The sequence below is a fragment of the Xiphophorus hellerii genome, chromosome 11 (genome assembly GCF_003331165.1).
Source record: "Xiphophorus hellerii strain 12219 chromosome 11, Xiphophorus_hellerii-4.1, whole genome shotgun sequence".
Taxonomy (NCBI): domain Eukaryota; kingdom Metazoa; phylum Chordata; class Actinopteri; order Cyprinodontiformes; family Poeciliidae; genus Xiphophorus; species Xiphophorus hellerii.
Window position 1 is genome coordinate 25490709 of NC_045682.1, and position 18247 is coordinate 25508955.

At 38.0% G+C, this 18247-nt stretch overlaps 1 protein-coding gene across 2 annotated transcripts in view; it reads left to right on the top strand.

The window, feature by feature from the left end:
* Positions 1-17852, top strand: part of cpeb4b (cytoplasmic polyadenylation element binding protein 4b) — a 40072-nt gene extending 22220 nt beyond the window's left edge. Inside the window, exons 4-11 of one of the 2 annotated variants that reach the window (XM_032575860.1) lie at positions 1953-2003; positions 6071-6094; positions 7310-7480; positions 7583-7672; positions 8047-8165; positions 8265-8379; positions 10099-10280; positions 12466-17852. In XM_032575860.1, coding sequence (XP_032431751.1) covers positions 1953-2003; positions 6071-6094; positions 7310-7480; positions 7583-7672; positions 8047-8165; positions 8265-8379; positions 10099-10280; positions 12466-12693 — 980 coding nt within the window. In that variant the 3' untranslated portion in view covers positions 12694-17852. The remainder of the gene's footprint in view (positions 1-1952; positions 2004-6070; positions 6095-7309; positions 7481-7582; positions 7673-8046; positions 8166-8264; positions 8380-10098; positions 10281-12465) is intronic. The other variant, XM_032575861.1, reaches the window with a different exon arrangement.
* The last annotated feature ends 395 nt before the right edge of the window (positions 17853-18247 follow it).

An 18247-nucleotide genomic window follows, 5' to 3' on the forward strand; every position in this document is an offset into this window, starting at 1 on the left:
AGTTCACAGAGTGTGGAGGAGGGGCCCACAGATTTCCTTGTGACAGGGGCATCGGAATGCACCAATCACCAGGCGGTCCGTACCCACACAACAATGACTGCACTATTTCAGCTCTTTCATCTCATTATCCTTTCTGGTGCAAGCGGGCCTTGCATAACTTTGAAGATTGTTTGGCATCATAACATGTATTTGTGTGTTTGGGAGGTGGCCCTTGCAAATTGCTCAGTGTAAAAAGTATGGTATGAGGATACAGATTCTAAAATGGAGTTGAATGTGAAGGAGAGAGATGGTTCATATTTTGTAGCCACAGTGCCCGGGGTGGAGGACATTCAGTCTGGTGGTGATGGCTCTGGACATTTTTGGGTTTTCTGGTTGATATACCTCTAAAGTGTTGTATGAAGAACTGGGACAGCAGTTGTGAAGTGGCAGACTGGGGGGTGTTCCTAATTATGAAGAAAAGGACAGGAGAATGTCTTCCAGCAATTAAGTGATTGCACATCCCAGTCTCCCTGGGGAAGCTTAATCTCGGAGGTTGGAAAAGAGGCTCCAACTGACCGTCCAAGCTCTGATTTCAAAAGAGCAACGTAGCTTTCGTCCTAGCATGGAAGAGTGGACAAGAATGTGTTATATCTGGGTTGCTTTTAACTGGTACCCTGTCCGTGTATACCAAAAACAAAGCTGAGATTAGTTCTGTTTGTTGTGTTCATGGAAAGGACTTCAAGTAGCAGCATCAATATCTCACAGCAAACCCACCTTGCAGTGGTGAAGAGTTAATGACATTTTCGACTTCAAATAGTAAGCCTTTATCAGTTCATGTCAGTGATGGTTCATAAAACGCTCATCTGTTTATATTTATTTAATTGTTTGATTTTTTTTAAATTTATTTTTATTTTTTTTTAAGTGTTGCATGTGGTCAGGACATCAGTCATATACCAGGTCTCAGGACTTGAAATGGTCCTTCTAAGAAGGCCCAGTAGAAACTGCACTTCCTGCTACAATAACAGCAGTACAGCCTTCCACAGGAGCTGCTGGCCATTTGCTATATAACCATGATTCAGTCTGCCATGTGCTCATCCATCACTGTGTGGTTTGGCCTACCCATAAAAGAAGAAAAAAAACCCCATAACATCAGTCAAGTTGTACATTTATTCCCATTTGTCATTTCTTATGCTTTAAAAGGTACTGAAACTTTCCATTGGAATTTAACCCGTCAGACGTCCTGAAGAGATGGAATCTTTTTGTCTGTGAGCGTGAGTTCTTGGCTTTTTCTTGCCAAGATGGAAATGTTTGACTGTGGCTGATTATCCATGATAACACTTTTGGAATGTAGACACAACCTTGAAGTACCTGGATAAAAAAAACATGATGTGTATCATTGTATTTTTCACTAACTCAAAAAACTTCAAACTTCTAAATTAGAAGATCCCAATTTGAAACTGCTCCTCCACTGAACACTTTATCTGTTATATGTTGTGTAGAGGGTCTCTGAAGTTGTGAACATTGGAATATTTTTTACGTTTCCCTACAGCCGGACATTAGCCAATTTTAGCAACAGGGTGAGTCTTATTCAGATAGTGTGATGTGTTTGACTCTTACCTTTTATCTTGTCATATACTGCAGCAGGTGAGCCTTATCACATTTTAGTCTGCTTACTAACCAGACTAAAAACTGCAAAATCATACAGTTTGGATTGCTACATTATTACGCTTCCGTTTCCTGTTGTGGTTGCCATAAAAAAAAAAAGCCTTTCATTTCTGGAGCCTGCACCATTATCATAAAAGCCACCTTTGTAGTTTGTTCTTTACTTTTGGTCCAATCTAAAAGCTTCCTTAGATTCGGTTCCAACCTTGGATCCTAGGAATAATTAGACTGTCTTCTGGAAGGACTTACACAGAGTTAAAATAGAGTAAAGATAGTATATGAAACACATTTTGTTCTGTTTTTCTGTGTAGGTCGTCTGGGGTTCCCTCACCCTGGGGCGGACAACCCTCTGCCCCTTAACGGTATGTATGGCAACCTAAACACATTCCCCAAAAGTCTACTAACCCTGGAAATGAAAGATGAGTCATCAAAAGGATTTTATATGCAAATCATGTCAAGTGGGAAACTTTAAATAAAGTAGAGATGTAATAGTCATAAGTTTGAGGCAAATGTGTAGTTTTTGTATAACGTTTAACCTGCTGATAAGGATTTTAGGCAGCTTTGGTATTTCAGCAGGACTAAAAAGATGTCATTTTTTTCTGAACTTGTGTTTAACACAATTGGAGGTAGAAACATAGTATTACACCGTGTTTGAGAGAGCAGTTGATGTAAAACATGGTTTTGCCTGTTGAAAATAAAAACAAAGAATGACCAAGTTAACATTTTAAATGTGTCCTAGCATGTTATATTAGCAGTTAGCATGGTTACCATTGCTGAAATTGCCACCTTTGTGTCTTATTCCCTCCCAACATTTTTAAGTGCAGCATGTTCCAAAAGAGAGGTTGAATGGTCAAGAGGAAGAAATAGAGCAATATTTCTGTACTTCAATTAGCCGCCTTATCTAAAGTGCCTGAAAATCTTGTTCTTTCTCGTAGCTTGAATGAAACAGGAAGATGCTTCAAACTACCATATTCTGTTTCCTTCTAAATAGCTGTTCAGTTTTTTGTATTTTGTAGTACATTTGAAACACACTGTTAATAGTCAAAATATTTAACTTTGAGTCTAAGAAAGTCCACACCAAAGAGTGTTGTCAGCATGAGTTGATTGCACTTAGTTTGGTGCATTCACTGATCAGATAAGTGGTGAACTTTTGAAATTCTGACCGATCAATCAAACTGAACATTAGCCAGTAACAGTCAAAAGCAGATTTCTTGGTGTGCTTCTAAAGCTTGAGAAAAAAATTTTGGGATCATATTTTAATGTTGCTCTGTTTTCTTGCTGGACTTAAATTATAGTCAAGAATTTAAGTCCATCTGAGGTTGGAAATCTTTAGGATGCTGCTTGTTTCCAAAACCTGGTCGCCCATGTCCCATTGAAACATTGACATATTTAGTCTATTAGTCCCAGCCTAAACAACAATATTTTAGACTTGATTAGCCCATTAGTTCAACTCCATTCGCTTTCCTACTCAAAGACCATTTAAACATTTTTTCACCTCTTTTTTCCAACCATATCACCATCCGGTTAACCTGTTAAAATGGAGGCTGATATCGTCTTTCTGTCTTTCTAATGACATTTTGATGAGGGGAATCTTCTGTTGTTTTGCAACTCAAAGCAAAATAATCATTTCCTTTTTTACTTGCAGAGGAGCTTAGGCTTGAATACTTGTATATAAACTTCTTTACCTTCTTGTTCATTTTGTGGCTGCGTCTATTGCTTTGTTCTTGAATTAGAGAAGGATGTAAGAAATCTAATGAAATGGAATGATTTTTAAAAAAGCAGTGGTTTGATAGATACAGAAGATTTTTTGTGGAAGATGTCCTAGATTTTGTCTAGAATTACTGAGCTCCTGTGGTGCTTCAGCATGTGAGCATGATTGCAAAATAGGATTTTTCTTAGAGATGAGATTTAAACTCTCCGTCATGCAATCTCTTCCTTCATTGCTCTGTGGTTGTAGTGTTTTAACGTCATCTGTGCGGGCTTCAACTGGCAGGTAAAACAGGAACTGCCAGTAGTTTCTTGAAAAGCCTGCTGGGTCACATGGTTGGATCACATGGTTAGGAGCTGTCATGGTGCCCTGAGACAGATGGTGCCAGCGGATAGAAGCTGCACACCAGTCCCGGTTTTCTCTCTTTGCCTCATAAGGATACACAGACTGCATTCCTCATTCTCTTCCTCCCCCCATCCTCTCTCCCTCCAGTCACTCTCATTTTTGCGCACCCCCACACGGCTTTTTATCAGCTCATTTCTCCATCACTTCTAATCTATTTTTCTCTCTTACACTCGCATATACACGCACACGCCAACACGCATGCACACACATCTTTTTATAGCACTCTCTGCTCTCTTTCAATCTGCTTTACTGCCTCTCAGTATTTTTCTCAGTTTCTGGCTGCCTTTGACCTTCCCCGGCACAGTTAATGTCCATCTGGTTTGGAATGTCCACTGAGGGAGGATTACTGCCGCCGCGTTCCGGCCGCTTCTTCACCCATTCCGGGTTCTTGCAATTGGAGATTGTGTTTGGCTTTTTTAAACTCTTCTGTTTAAAAAACTCTATTTTTTATCCTTATGTTGCCCCAACTGCTTCCACTGCCTCCGCTTGGAAAATTATACACTATTACTGAAAGGACATTACTTTTCTTCAAATACAAACTGCTCCGTTCTCAGGCTGGAGCTGCTTGACCAACCTCGCAGAGTATTGCTTTTGTTTGAGTGAAGCTCTGACGTGAGAGCGCCATCCTTGAATTGTATCAGGTCCCCTGATTGGCTGTGATTAGGCAAAGTGATACGCTTTAGTCTCATTTCTGCTTCTTCCTTATTCTCCGCATGATTAATTCACATCTCCCCTCGCTGTTGCCTGTAATTGTGCACACTTACTTTCTTTTATTACTTTGCAGTCAAGCTCAGTAAAATGGATCAGTTGCACAGTGTTTTGCTAAAATTGCTTAACTAATCAAATCTGCAGATTAAAGTCCAAACACGGTTCTTTTCTTGGATACTTCTGCAAGCTGCTCTTTTTGCAATTACTCTGCATTTCCAGGTTTAGCTTCGGGTGTCTCCAGGGTTACAATGGCCTATTTGGGCCTGATTCAGTCTTTTAACTATACATCCTGTGGGCTTTATTACATTGTGTTTTAATTGCCTCGCTTTTTATGCTAATACCTGTTCTGTATTGAGTACCGATCCTCTCTGGTGAACTGATATGACCCGTCAACTCTGTCTTTCTGCATAAATAAGCACAATGCACACGTCATGTCCATCACAGTAATTTAGAATATCATCTAAATTTATTCCTGTAATTTGGTTCTAAAAAGTAAAATTCAGGTCAGTACACTCAAAGTGATACATTTCAGACATTTCTGATGACTGTGGCTTGCAGCTAATGGAATTCTGAAATTCAGTTTCTCTGAAAATAAATTTTACATAAAAAAATATATACGGTATATGGTTTTAAATCCCAATATTTCACATTATGACCTCGCCAGTCATGCAGAAGATTGCTGGCTTGACAGTTTTTCAGGTGACTGTGACTGAAACATGCCACAAGGAGAGGGTAAGTCACAAAAGGTCACTGCTAAAGTAGCTGGCTGTTTATAGAACTTAACCCTAGCTTAATAATGGAAAGTTGAGTGGAAGGACAAAATATTGGTATGAAGTGCTCGAGCAACAAAGATGGCTGCAGCAGATTATAAACAAAAGCTTTTTCAAGAAAACGTTGCTTCAAGTGCTAAAACCCACAGGTTTATTTTGGGCTTGGGCTACAACTTTGCATTATTTGTGTTAAACTAAAGAATTTGTTGATACTGCCATGTTAATCTGCTGGTTTCTGTCAACTTTGTTTTATTAAGTCCAAATCACTGCAGCCATTTACTTGTAAATTTGATCTTCTCATGCTTCTCTCTGATGACAAGATTTATGGAGATGCTAATTTCATTTTACTGGAGAAGGGAACAATTCTTCCAGTGCTTTTCAGTGCTAGGTCTTTCTGCTGGATTACTGGAATAAATAAATGTTTCAGTTATTCTCTAATTTTGGAAACGTGCAAGATTTGATAAAAACGTCTTCTTGAAAAGGCATTTGTTTATAATCTGCTGCAGCCATCTTTGTTGCTCGAGCACTTCATACCAATAATTTTTTCCAATAATTGAAAATACTGATTCAAAAACCAAATCTATAAAAAAATGAAATGCATCCATTCTGTACCCGCTTACATAAATTGGTATTTGTGTGAGAAAAGTACTTCAGACTGATTATGATTCAGCGCTAATTAACAGAATCAAGTGCTAGCAGGCGAGCTAACTGTGGAGCACATTGTCATGAACCACCTGGCACTTTTATTGCTCTGGTTTATTATGCCATATTTACAAACAGCCTCTCCTTTAATTTATTTATTTATTTATTATTATTTTTTCCCTCGTTCCACATGCAGCCAGGAATTATAGCAGGAGACGAGGTAAAACATATTCATAAATCTATAATGTCCATCTGTGGAATACGTTGTTTTAACCATTTTAAATTTTTTTTTTCTATTTAACAAACAGTTTTCTGATTTATTTAAAATCGCCTGCATGTTTTTCTTCTTTTTTTAAAAATTTGATTCCCATGTTTTGAAATACATTTTTTCATTTGTGTGCAAAATTGTCTAAATGTTGAGTCTTGTTATAAACTTGTGAAACTGTCTTTTCCTCTCATTAGGCTTCACTCTTTGCATATTTCCCTTCCTCACTGGCATTTTGCAACATTGTCGCATTTAGCTGAGAGTTAATGAGGCAGCGAGGTACACAACGCTTCGTATGTCATTTACCCAATTCTGTGGCGGAAACACACACGTCACACTGTGGAAGTCAAGGCTAACACCCTCGCATAAAGCTTTGTAAAGCAGCTCAGGGCAGTTCGGATGGGACGGCTTAGCCTCCACCACACATATGTTCCACAGTGAAAGTATTCAGACTTAAGAGGACTGCTGTGTTTGTGTGATTAAGCTTGCATGCCTGCTTCGTGGGAAATCATTACAGTTGAGTAACATCCACCAGAAGAGCACACAACATTTTGGAGATTTCTTACTTTTTGTTTTCACACTTCATATTTCTTTTAATTTTAGTTTTATAGAATTCTTCCTAAACAGCAGCCTCACAAAGTATGCACACTAGTTGAACTTTTTCCCCATGTTTCAAACACAAACTATTTGAATTTGATGTTATCTACCAACTAAGTAGATTAATTGGCTGGGAAATAATTTTTGGCATTAAATGTTCTTCTGTAAAGTGTACGTTTGATAACCATAAAAGGTGCAATCCAGAGATGTTTGACATGTTGGTAGGAGATCATTAATCAGCCTACAGCTCTATTCTAACTCTGGAGCAGCTGCAGGGATTCACAGCTATTTTGACAAAACAACTCTTAGGTTTGCATGCTACAAATTTGTTTTGTTTAGTTTTTATTAGATAATAAGTCTATGAAGACATTTTCAGTTGTAAAAGATTTAAACATGCCACATCAAAGGAAAACAGAGCCATTCCCTCAGTTTTTGCTTTTTTCTGCACATTTGCCAAGGCAAAGATCTATAAAAAAGAAATCATCATCACCATTATGACATAACTTATCTTTACCCTTTTCTTATCATCTTGGGAATTAAATCTATACTTTTGACCTCCTTATGTTTTCTTAGGCCACTCCTCGCTCTTTCCAATGGAGGACAGTTTCCCTGACGACGAGCGAGCTGACCAGGGTCTCGCGGGCCTTGGCTCCCCACACTGCTTTCCACATCAGAACGGAGAGCGCGTGGAACGCTACTCCCGCAAGGTCTTTGTTGGCGGACTGCCCCCAGACATAGACGAAGGTACAGTCATTTAAATGAAAAACAAAGGCTTATTTCTCTCATATCAGAAGCTCTTTGTGTTTGAATTAAATTGATATTTAATCATTTTCCTTTCTGTTTCAGATGAGATAACTGCCAGCTTCAGGCGTTTTGGACACCTGTTTGTGGACTGGCCTCACAAAGCAGAGAGCAAATCCTATTTTCCTCCTAAAGGTATTGAAAATAAGTTAGACTTGTTTGCGTGTTGGTGACATAGCACATAAAAGTTCCAGCCACATGTATTGTAAAAATACTAAAAGTTAATTCTTTTTTACATAACTTTTCTGGTGACCTGGTATCTGTAAATCTGCTTCTTGGTTTTCCTCAATACCTGTATTAGGTCAGCTTCATCCATATGGGTCTGACTTTAGGTAGCAATTTGAATCACTATTAGTAACATCTATAAAGTTTATACCTGTTTAGTAGAGGCTGACCATTTCAGGACATAAAGCACATGCCTGAATTCAGAGATCAGATACACAGTCACAATAATCGATCTGTTAAATTTTAGTTTCTGTACTTGAATGACCTGCCTGTGTTTGGTACAGGCTACGCCTTCCTGCTGTTCCAGGATGAAAGCTCGGTGCAGGCCTTGATCGACGCCTGTATCGAGGAGGACGGCAAATTGTACCTCTGTGTTTCCAGCCCTACCATTAAAGACAAGCCAGTTAGTTTAAAGTCACACAGTTTTTCCATTTCTCTTTGTTGTTCTGGCTCTTCTTTTTTCTTTTTTGAGTCTAAAGCTTTTTTTGTGCTTGTGCCTCAGGTCCAGATTCGCCCGTGGAACCTGAACGACAGCGACTTTGTAATGGACGGATCTCAGCCTCTGGACCCGAGAAAAACTATCTTTGTGGGAGGAGTTCCCCGTCCGCTCCGTGCAGGTATCTTTCACTCTTTGTTCTTCTGGAGGTTAAACTGAAAACAAATGAGTATTTGAAATAAAAACAGTTGAATTTTAGGTACGCACAGTGCATACAGGCTGGATTTATACCTCATTTACGACCCATATTTTGAGGCCTTTATAAAAAGTCTTTAAAATTTTCCTGCTGTTTGTTTCTGATCTCTCCATAAAAATAATACATTACCATTCTGTATTTTTGCTGCCTTGTTCCCATTTGCTTAATATTCCTCTCTGTGGTATAATCAGACCTGCTGAGTAATAAAGCTGCAGAGGCATTGACCTACACTGGTGGTATTAAAATCAGCTCTTTGCAACCTGCTGAGCAGTTTAGAATATTGAAATGTATTGTTTCCTAATAGCAGTGGTATGAGTATTATTAGTTCATGTCTGCGCTGCTGGTTGCCGTGCTCTAAGCCTCTGTCCATGTTCTGTAGTAGTGAAAAAATATTCTGTAAACCCCTAAGATGGTTTAAGTAAAAAATAGTCATTTCCATAATTTTTATTTTAGTAAACAAAGGTTTTTAGATGACAATCAGAACAAAATGAAGTGCCCTGCAAAAGTATTCATTTCTTACATTTTGACAATTTTTTATTGGGATTTTATGTATTTGTGCAACAAAAATAGTACCTGATTCTGAATTAGAAGGAAGATTTATTGCAAATAAAATCTCTAAAGTGAGGAGTTCATTTATACTCATCCCTCTTTACTGTAAAACTCCTAAATAAAATAAATACATTTACTTCAGAAATTTCAGTAGTAAATTCATGGAGCAAGATGTGCAAGAAGAAAGTAATGTTTGAAAGAAAGTCATAAAAATCCCATTTGCAGTTTGCCACAAGTCTTGCAGGAGATTCAGTAAGTATGTTTTGTTTGGTCTGACTGTCATCAAGGAGCTTTTTATGTTCATTCCGATGTAAATATGCACATTAACTCAATATGTTATTTTTATATTTCTTTGTGGTTTTAGTTTAATATTTGTGACATTCTTCAGCAAATTTTGTAATGACTTCTGCATTTACATTTCCATGTTCATGGGATTTGGTTGAATGTTCTGGATTAAACTGTACATAGTTTATCTGATGAAGAATCCATGTTTGAGACGGCCCGGTTCCACATTATGGTGCAACAAAGCAGCTAAGATAGAACTCCTCCGGAGTAAAACCCGGTCTTGTTTATCAGGAAACCACCACTGCTCATTCCCAGGAATGGGACAGTGGCAGTTTCATGCTGTAGGGATGTTTTTCTTCAGCTGGGGCTGGGGAACTGTTCATAGTTAATGGAGAAATGGATGGAGCTAAGTATATGGCGGTCCCAGAAAAGAAAAAAAAAAAACTGTTAAAGAGTTGAGCAGGAAACCCCATAAACATCCAGTCGGTGTTATAACTAAATTGTTAGACTGGCCTGGTCGCTAAATCTAGCTGGTAACCTGCAGCAAGACCTGAAAACCTTCCAATCTTATGAACTTCTGTTGGAAAATTACATAAAATCCTAACATTGTTTATGATTGTAATGTAACAAAAAGAAAAGTTAAAAAAAGTTCAAAGGGTGTGTATTTTTTCTCACTGGAATGTAAACTTAGAATCTTTTCACATCAGCAACATGTGTGCCATTCGTGCTGGATTTTTGGTGTCGAGTATTTTTCGCGCCTAGCATTTCTCCTTTTGTTAAAACAATGCTGTTTTTGTTTTTCCTCCTCAGTGGAACTGGCCATGATCATGGACCGCCTGTACGGTGGAGTTTGCTACGCAGGCATTGACACGGACCCAGAGCTGAAGTACCCCAAGGGAGCGGGGCGGGTCGCCTTCTCTAATCAGCAGAGCTACATTGCTGCTATCAGTGCTCGCTTTGTACAGCTGCAGCACGGGGAAATCGATAAACGGGTGAGTGGAAAGAAAAGGGAGCCTCTATGTTTTTCCACCTCCCTCTTCGAAGCCCCTCTCTTTCTGAAGTCGTCTCCACACCACAGTCTTACTTCCTGTTCCTTTACCTCAAACTGCACTGCCTTTCTCCTTACAGTGAGCAAAAAAATTAGATTTTTGCTGAAAGTAAAATGCGTTTGTTGGAAGTAAGGCAGTAAGCTGGGAGTGCAAAGTGTCAAACATTGCTCCTACATGAAGAATTATTTGGCCTTCTCTTATGAAAGAAGTTTCATTCCATGTTTTTTTTCACTTAGGGATAGGCAGCAGTTTAGCAAGTCTTGCTTTAAGATTTGGAATCAACGATTCAGTTGAATTTCCATAAACTCTAATGAGGCCTAACTTTTTGAGGTTGTAATCAGAGCCATGCATTTCGTAATGCTCTTGTTAAACAGAAGGATCTGCACTGATCCAAGCTGTAGATGTGCTCCAACTGTGAGTCACAAAATTGTGTGTGGGAGCAGTAAATGGGATTCTTGCATCTGGAACAAAGGTGCCGAAATCTCCCCTCCCACTCTGCAGCATCTCTGTAAACACTTTATTTTTACTACTGCAGGTGACATTTCTGCGTGTTAGCCTCGAAACAATAGTACCAATAATGCTTCTTCTGCTGGGAGACAAAACTCTGAACTCTGCTGCTTCTCAGTGTCACCGCTTTGCAGTTTCAGTCACGTGATTCCCTCATGGTGCAAGCTTATTTATTTTAGGATTCACACTAATATTTGCAGCACTGGTGCACAATTTGCCATAACCAGTGAATTATACAAATTTAATCCAGCGCTTGCACAAAGAGTAAGTGAAGATAGCTGAAAATCAACCTGGTGGAACTTCTAGTGGGCTATTTTTTCACACTTGAGTGATTTTTCAATATCTATCTGCTAACAATGGCACAATGCCAAGTTAATAAGCTGGTGAAAAGTGAAGTTGACTGTTCCTGGACTACAGTCTGACCTTAAAAAAGGAAAAGAACAGATTTCAGCATTTGGACAACTATCATGAAAATTGACATTTAAATATGACCTTAAAAAGCTCCTCAAATCTTTAAAAAATGCTCTGTGACCTTTAAAAGCAAAATGGAGCCAAACTGTTAAACTAACTGCGAAGTTTTTCTTTACAATTAACTAGATGTTCATGTTTAGTTAACTAGATGTTTCATTAAAAATCTAGTTTTTTCATGCTCCAGAAAACATATAATATCAAAACATATCCTTTGGTAATATGTTTAAAAAATTTGCCAGCCTTGTATGATAGGTACATTTCTAATGAACACTGAGAAATATTTAAGGCTGAAACCTGGTCTAAACGTTTCCCTTCATATGACTTCTGTCAGCAGATTTTTTTTTTCTGATCCAATAATAGTAGGAAGCAGTGGTAGTATTCATTCTGTTTGCAAGAAATATGATTGTTGGTTTTGTATAGTTCAGTGATTTGCTGGTTTTTAGTATCAGAATGTTTCACTTGAAATCCCTGAGAAGAGCTGGAAGTAGCAGGTAAATCTGCTTGGAGAAGTCACACTGACCTGATTTTGTCAAATGCTGGTTTGAATTCTCCACAAGGAAAGATTTACAACTTTAAGCAACTCAGAAGGGATTGTTGGCCAGGTTGGAGGGAACATCTAAAGTAAAGACAACTTTCCATGGGTCTAATGCAGTTTGGAAAAGTCTGGAATAAATTTTTGTAGTTTTCAGATCTGGTTTCAGGTTTCTCTCTTTTCTATCGTTTTTCCTCCCCCCTTCCTTACTTACAATGTCCTTTCTTCCCTTCTTTCCTTCATCACTCCTTTTTCCTTACTTTTTTCTTCCTTCCTTAGTTACTTAGTTACTTTCTTACTTAAAAATACTTTTGTTCTTTCTTCCTGTCTTACTTAGCTACTTACTGACTTGTGTACTTAAAACTTACTCAGAAGAAAAGAAAGTAGCAACTTTATTTCCATCTTTCCTGTGTCCTCTCTTCCCTCCCTCCCACTCCTTCACTCATTTCTTCAGGCTAAATATTTAAAGCCGTTCTGCTATATAAATATATGCCATGAATTCATAAAACTTGTAAAAAGTCTGAAATATTGAAGTGAGTAATGTGTAGAACAAGAGTATCTACATCACCTAGAAACTTTTGCGAAAAGAAAAAGTCTAATCCTCATCTCTGCGACCAGGTGGAAGTGAAGCCATACGTGCTCGACGACCAGCTGTGCGATGAGTGCCAGGGGACCCGCTGTGGCGGCAAGTTCGCGCCGTTCTTCTGCGCCAACGTCACCTGCCTGCAGTACTACTGCGAGTACTGCTGGGCGGCCATCCACTCCCGCGCCGGCCGCGAGTTCCACAAGCCCCTGGTGAAGGAGGGAGGTGACCGGCCGCGCCACATCTCCTTCCGCTGGAACTGAGCGACGGAGAGGGAGAGGCGACAGAGAAGCAGGGGAAGGAGAGGTAGTGCAGGAGTCGCAAATCATTGTACAAATAAATGCACTTTTCTGTTGCTGGTTCCTTTTTTGCTCTAATTTCACCTAACAGCATTTTGTTCTGGTTTTATTTAAAGTTAATATATATCAATATTTTGGAGATAGAAAAGAAAAACTGGAATTGTATCCAAATATGTCCATTTAGGGGGAAGAAAATGTAACATAATTTTATTTTTTTTCTGATTTTTTGAAATATTTTTATTAGTTCTCAAAAAAAAAGATATATATATAAATATAGGAAAGTTTTGATGTGTGATATGGTACTCTGCTATTCAATTGGCATATTTTTCTAAAAAGAATATTTCCTTTTGATACAAGAGGCCCTTAAAAACACCTTTGATTTGACATTCAGCTGTCTTATATTGTAGCAGAGCTGTTGCCTTTTTCCTTTTGTACAGTCTTCACAGCAAATGCTGCTGAAAAAGTGCGTCATTGGCTATTTATTTCTGAGATGTGGGATTAAGTTTGCTATTGCTGCAAGAAGCTCCAGAGCAAATGTGATTAACAAAGGTGTTGCTGAAGAAGAGTGCACTTATTTCTTGTTTTAAAGAGTGAAGACACCGTATATGAGTATATGAGACCCTTTTGTAGTTAACCAAAGCTGAATTCTAATTAACTTTGAAGAACAGAAAGGGCCCGCTGCAGGAAGAAATGGAGTCTTTTCTCTCCCTGTTTGAAAGAAAAAAAAAGAAGAAAAACTCTTTTTATGAGTTCCAAGACCATACAGACATTTTGACGTTACTTGAAAAAAAACCACACAACAAATTTTAGCAACACAGATTTGGGTTTTGATCTCCATTTTTCACATGCAAAAACCAATACCTCAAACTCAGCTGCTAATGTGCCGAATACATTAAGGAGAAGAAGGAAAAAAACAGCAAGTAAGCAAGAAAAGAAAAAACACATTTCCACTCTCTGGTGTTGAGCTTCCCTTTGAGCGAGAATCAGAGGGAAGTGATGCAACAGACAAAGAGTGACATAACAGGCACAGTTTTCTACTCGCTTGCTTCATCACCTCCTTATTTTTGTAATCAAACCCAGGGTTGTGCTAGGGACGGAGTAAAGTATCGTACAGTATACAGTGTAACATGGGAATGTATGGCTAAGGGAGGATACGGAAGAGGCAGGCGAAGAGATGAATGCAGCCCCACTTCCCCTTCCTCATGCCCGCTTCTGGCCTCTAGAACGAGACTAGCAGCTAACCGAGAGCGCAGCCTCGTTGTTGGATCAAAACCAGATTATTCGGGACATGAGGTGAAGGTGCAGCGCCTTTCAGAAGTATTTCATACCTCTTAATCTTTTTCTACATTTTAGTGACATTACAACCACAAATTTCAGGTTATTTTATCTGATTTTCACGAGATACCAACACAAAATAATGAAGTGGGAGGAAAAGAATAGTTTGTGTACAAATATAAACTGGAAACTGTGGCAGGCTCCTCCATCTCAATCCAGATGGAGAATATCTTTCGACATCAATTTTTAAATCTTGCCACAGATTCGTAGGCCTAGACTTTGACTGGGCCATTCTAACACAGATTTGATCCAGACCTTTCCATTATAGCCCTGGCTGTTTGGTTAGGAATGGTCCCATATGACAAGGTTTTCCTCTTAATTTCTTCCCATTATTTACCTCCAGCCATCGTCCAGTCTGCTGTGTCCACCCTGCTACCCACAACATGATGCTGCCTCTACCATGTTTTACCTTGTGGATGAGATATTCAGGGTAATATGTAGTGTCGGTTTTCCTCCATCCAAAACTCAGATGGTAGATGAAACCAGAGTTTAGTAGCATTGAATTTCATTTAGCGGTAGCAGATTGAAAATGGGTGGAAACATGTTATTTATGTACTACTTAGTGATGGTTTATTAGACAGCATTTCCTGGAAAAAATAAACTGAAATGTAAAAAAAGTTTAAGGGGCATGAGTATGTTTGTGCGGCGCCACCTTTTCAGCACCAAACAGGAAGCGCCTGTCTCCGCTGGTTCCCTTAAAACCCATTTGTGCAATTCTCCCAAGTCTTTAATAACAAAAGTGCTCCTTTTACATCCAAGATTGAAAGCGACGCTCAATGAAGCGTGCAGTTTGCGTTAATCTGCTTTGCACATCATCAGCACGCGTTCGATTCACGGAGGGGGCGTCCCTCCATCCTTTTTGCTGCCAAGTGAATCCAACTCAGCATCCAGTGTTTTAGAAGCATAAATGAAGATATTCCCTTGCAGTGTGCTCTACTACTACTACTACTACAACACAATCGTGACCCACATGCAGTTTTCAGGCCCATTCGGTTGCACCCAGTGGCTCATGGGAACCAAAGATGGCTGTGCAGTAGTGGGTCATGCTGTAGCTCATTTCCTGTCAGGATTTTTATGTTTTCTCTCATTTCTTTAGAGTTACTTTTTAATTTCTCTTTCTCTCTCTCTCTCTATATATATATGCTCATAAATGTATCACTCCGACCCAGTTTTTGTTTCACCGTTAAGCCCTGGTGGACTACAACAAACCAAAGATTGGCATTGAACACAATGCAGGCGCTGCAGATATATTTAACAGTGATCACCATCTGTGGAAAACCCAACAGAGCTTGCAGACGCACAGAAAAAGACCCCAGCTCAAAGCGGAGGTGGTTCTGTCAGGCACGTATTTTTTTTTTTTTGTTTTGTTTTGTTTTTGTTTTTTTTTAATCTCAAATACTTCTGCAAGTTTAAAGTGCACATTCCCACAGCAAAGGTGAAAATAATCCTCTCATTTTCTTTGGTGTTTTCCGTCACTCAGTGGCGATCTTCTAGCCGAGCATTTAAACGTCAGGGAGTCAGTACCGAAACTTGATTTAATAACACACACTAGTGAGAATCCTCATATTGGCGGGGGGTGTCGCTTTGCACCCCGTGCATCAGTTTTGCGGGTGAGCATTTTAGAAGTTAAAAAAAAAAAACACTTTGTGAAGAATTTGCTGTTTAAATGAGATGAAAAAAAAGATTATTTTATACATGGCCTGCTGATTTTTTGGTACAGTGTTTTCTAGCTAAATTATTTTGTCATGCACATACAAACATTTATTATGCACTACTTTTCTAAATATTTTTTTTTCCTTTTTTTTGTCTTTTTTTCCAAACAGTCATTTTAGGCACATTTTTCACAAAATGGGGAAACTCCTTTTTGCAATACCTCAATTTTTCACATTGTGAAAGGTAGCTTTTGTACTTTTGTTACTGAGAGATCTGCATATACGGAGATGTTTCATTTTTTCAAAAAAAAGGACAAAAAAAAGTTGAGTGCTTTCAATATATATTATTTTCAATTATGCTTTTTATACATTTCCGTGCTGAGGAATCTTTACAACTTTACGAGTGCGCAGTTTTGTTGATGCGACTTCAGATCTGCAGAGGAGAGACCAAAGCGGAAAGCTCTCTTGGTCTTTGTATTTAATTTATTTTTTTTCTTTTTTATTGGTCATACACCAGATGTTCTCCAGTCGATCTGCTCAATAAAAAGCATGGCGGGAACAGAAGAAGAAAAAAAATCTTTTAATTTCAAATTGATGTAAATGTCTCCAGACTTGGCTGTACTAGTTGGAGGAAATGGCAACTTCTGTCTTGGTTTCCTCTCCATAGATGGAGCATAACTTATAAAGAGGAGAATGCAAAATCTGGTTCACGCTTAACGCTGAATCTTGTACCACAAGAATGGATGTTTGGTGTTTTAGATATTTTAATATTTGAAAAAAAAAATCTATATACATATACATATATATATATTCTTGAACTTGCCAACTAGCACCTATTGTAACCCTTAGCATGCATGACGAAAAAAGAGAAAATGACAAGTACATGAATTAGATATTAAAATTAACTGTTGTGGTGTGCACCAAATGTTTAACTATTATGTTAAGGACACCTCAGCTCTCCCCCTCACTCCCCTCGTGTCGATTTCCCCCCCGCTTCCCCTTATCCGCAGACCTGCAGGGATGCACATGATGGAGAGATAAACATAAAAAAAAACCTTAATCCGATAAGGCAGTGCAGGACTTTGAGCATCCGTGTTTAAAAAAAAATATAAAAATGACAAAAAGATTTTAAAAAAAGCAAACAAACAAAAAGAAACACTGTTTTGAAAAGACTTGAGAACTTATCCCCGCCGTGCGTCGCGGTGAGCTTACGTAGACCTATCTGGAGGAAAGGGGAGCTTAAAGACTTGAATGTGGTAAATTGTTGCAAGTTAACTTCAAGTTGTTATGTGCAATACTTCTTTTGAACCTTTTTCCAGAGAAAGACTCTTTGCAATGTAATTCTTTAATGCCATTTTTAATTGCAGACATTTAATTAAAGAAGATGTTAATATGTTTTTCACAGTCATTTTCTACTGTTATTGTAATCCTTTTCATGCTGGTGTTTGTAAAAAAGAAAAGAAATCAAACTATTTGTACTAATATAAATAATTGAAGTTATTTTTAAAACATTAAAGGTTTTTGTGCTCATTTTGCTTATTTTTTTGGTTTATTTTAAGCTACTGTGATTGATTGCATTGTAATTATTAGGTCAACGATGTATTTAGCTGTTTATTGGTATATTTTTAATTGGAATGTATAATTGATTTTTATAATTTTGATCAGATTTTTGTTATATTTTTGAGGTGAAGCTTTTAATATGTTAAAGTGTCTAGTTTTTACTAATTGCTATATTGTGCTCCACAATATATGGTTCACATTTTCTGAAGGAAAATAAATATTTAAATATTTGTCTGTTAATGATGTTACTTAATGGCAAGATTTCAATAGTTTTTAACTGTGTATGGGAAGGTTGTTGTATTTATTAATAGCATTTTTTACTTAAGATATCACCTTAATTTTTATTGTCATTTCACTTTATAAGTTCCTATTTTTGTATTTTCCTTTCTAATTAAGTTATGTAATACGGATATGTCCATATTTCTAGGAGTTGGTCTGTAGAAGTGCTAGTGAAACGAAAAAGAAAAATCTAATGTTATTTAATTGTTTGCAGCCAACTATTTATAACAGTATGCATAATTTTTAAATATTTGTAATGTGAAATGTTGAATGAAATAAATCTTAACTGTGATGAAAGTGTGTGTAATGGTCTGATTATTTATGCTTTGTGTTAGGACTTTCAAATTGTAGTTTGCCTATTACTATATGTTTCCTTGTGTTGAGTTTTTTGCGTATTTAGCTGAGTACCAATCAGCCTGTGGCTCTGAGATGGTACAGGCAGTTCAGGTTGCTTTACCAGCAGCAGCTTTTCTGTTTTACTAACTCTTTCTCATTTTCCACTTGACAATAGTCCATAAATTCTGTTATTTTTATTACAGAAGTTTTCTGGCCAATCAAATGCATCGATGCAATAGTTAATGAAGCACTTATTGATGTTTTTTGTGCAATATGGACAGGTGCCAAGTCCCTCTGGAACAGAAAAGCAACATCTCCAGGAAGCTTGTCAGTCTGGAGAAACATGAAGTGCTCTA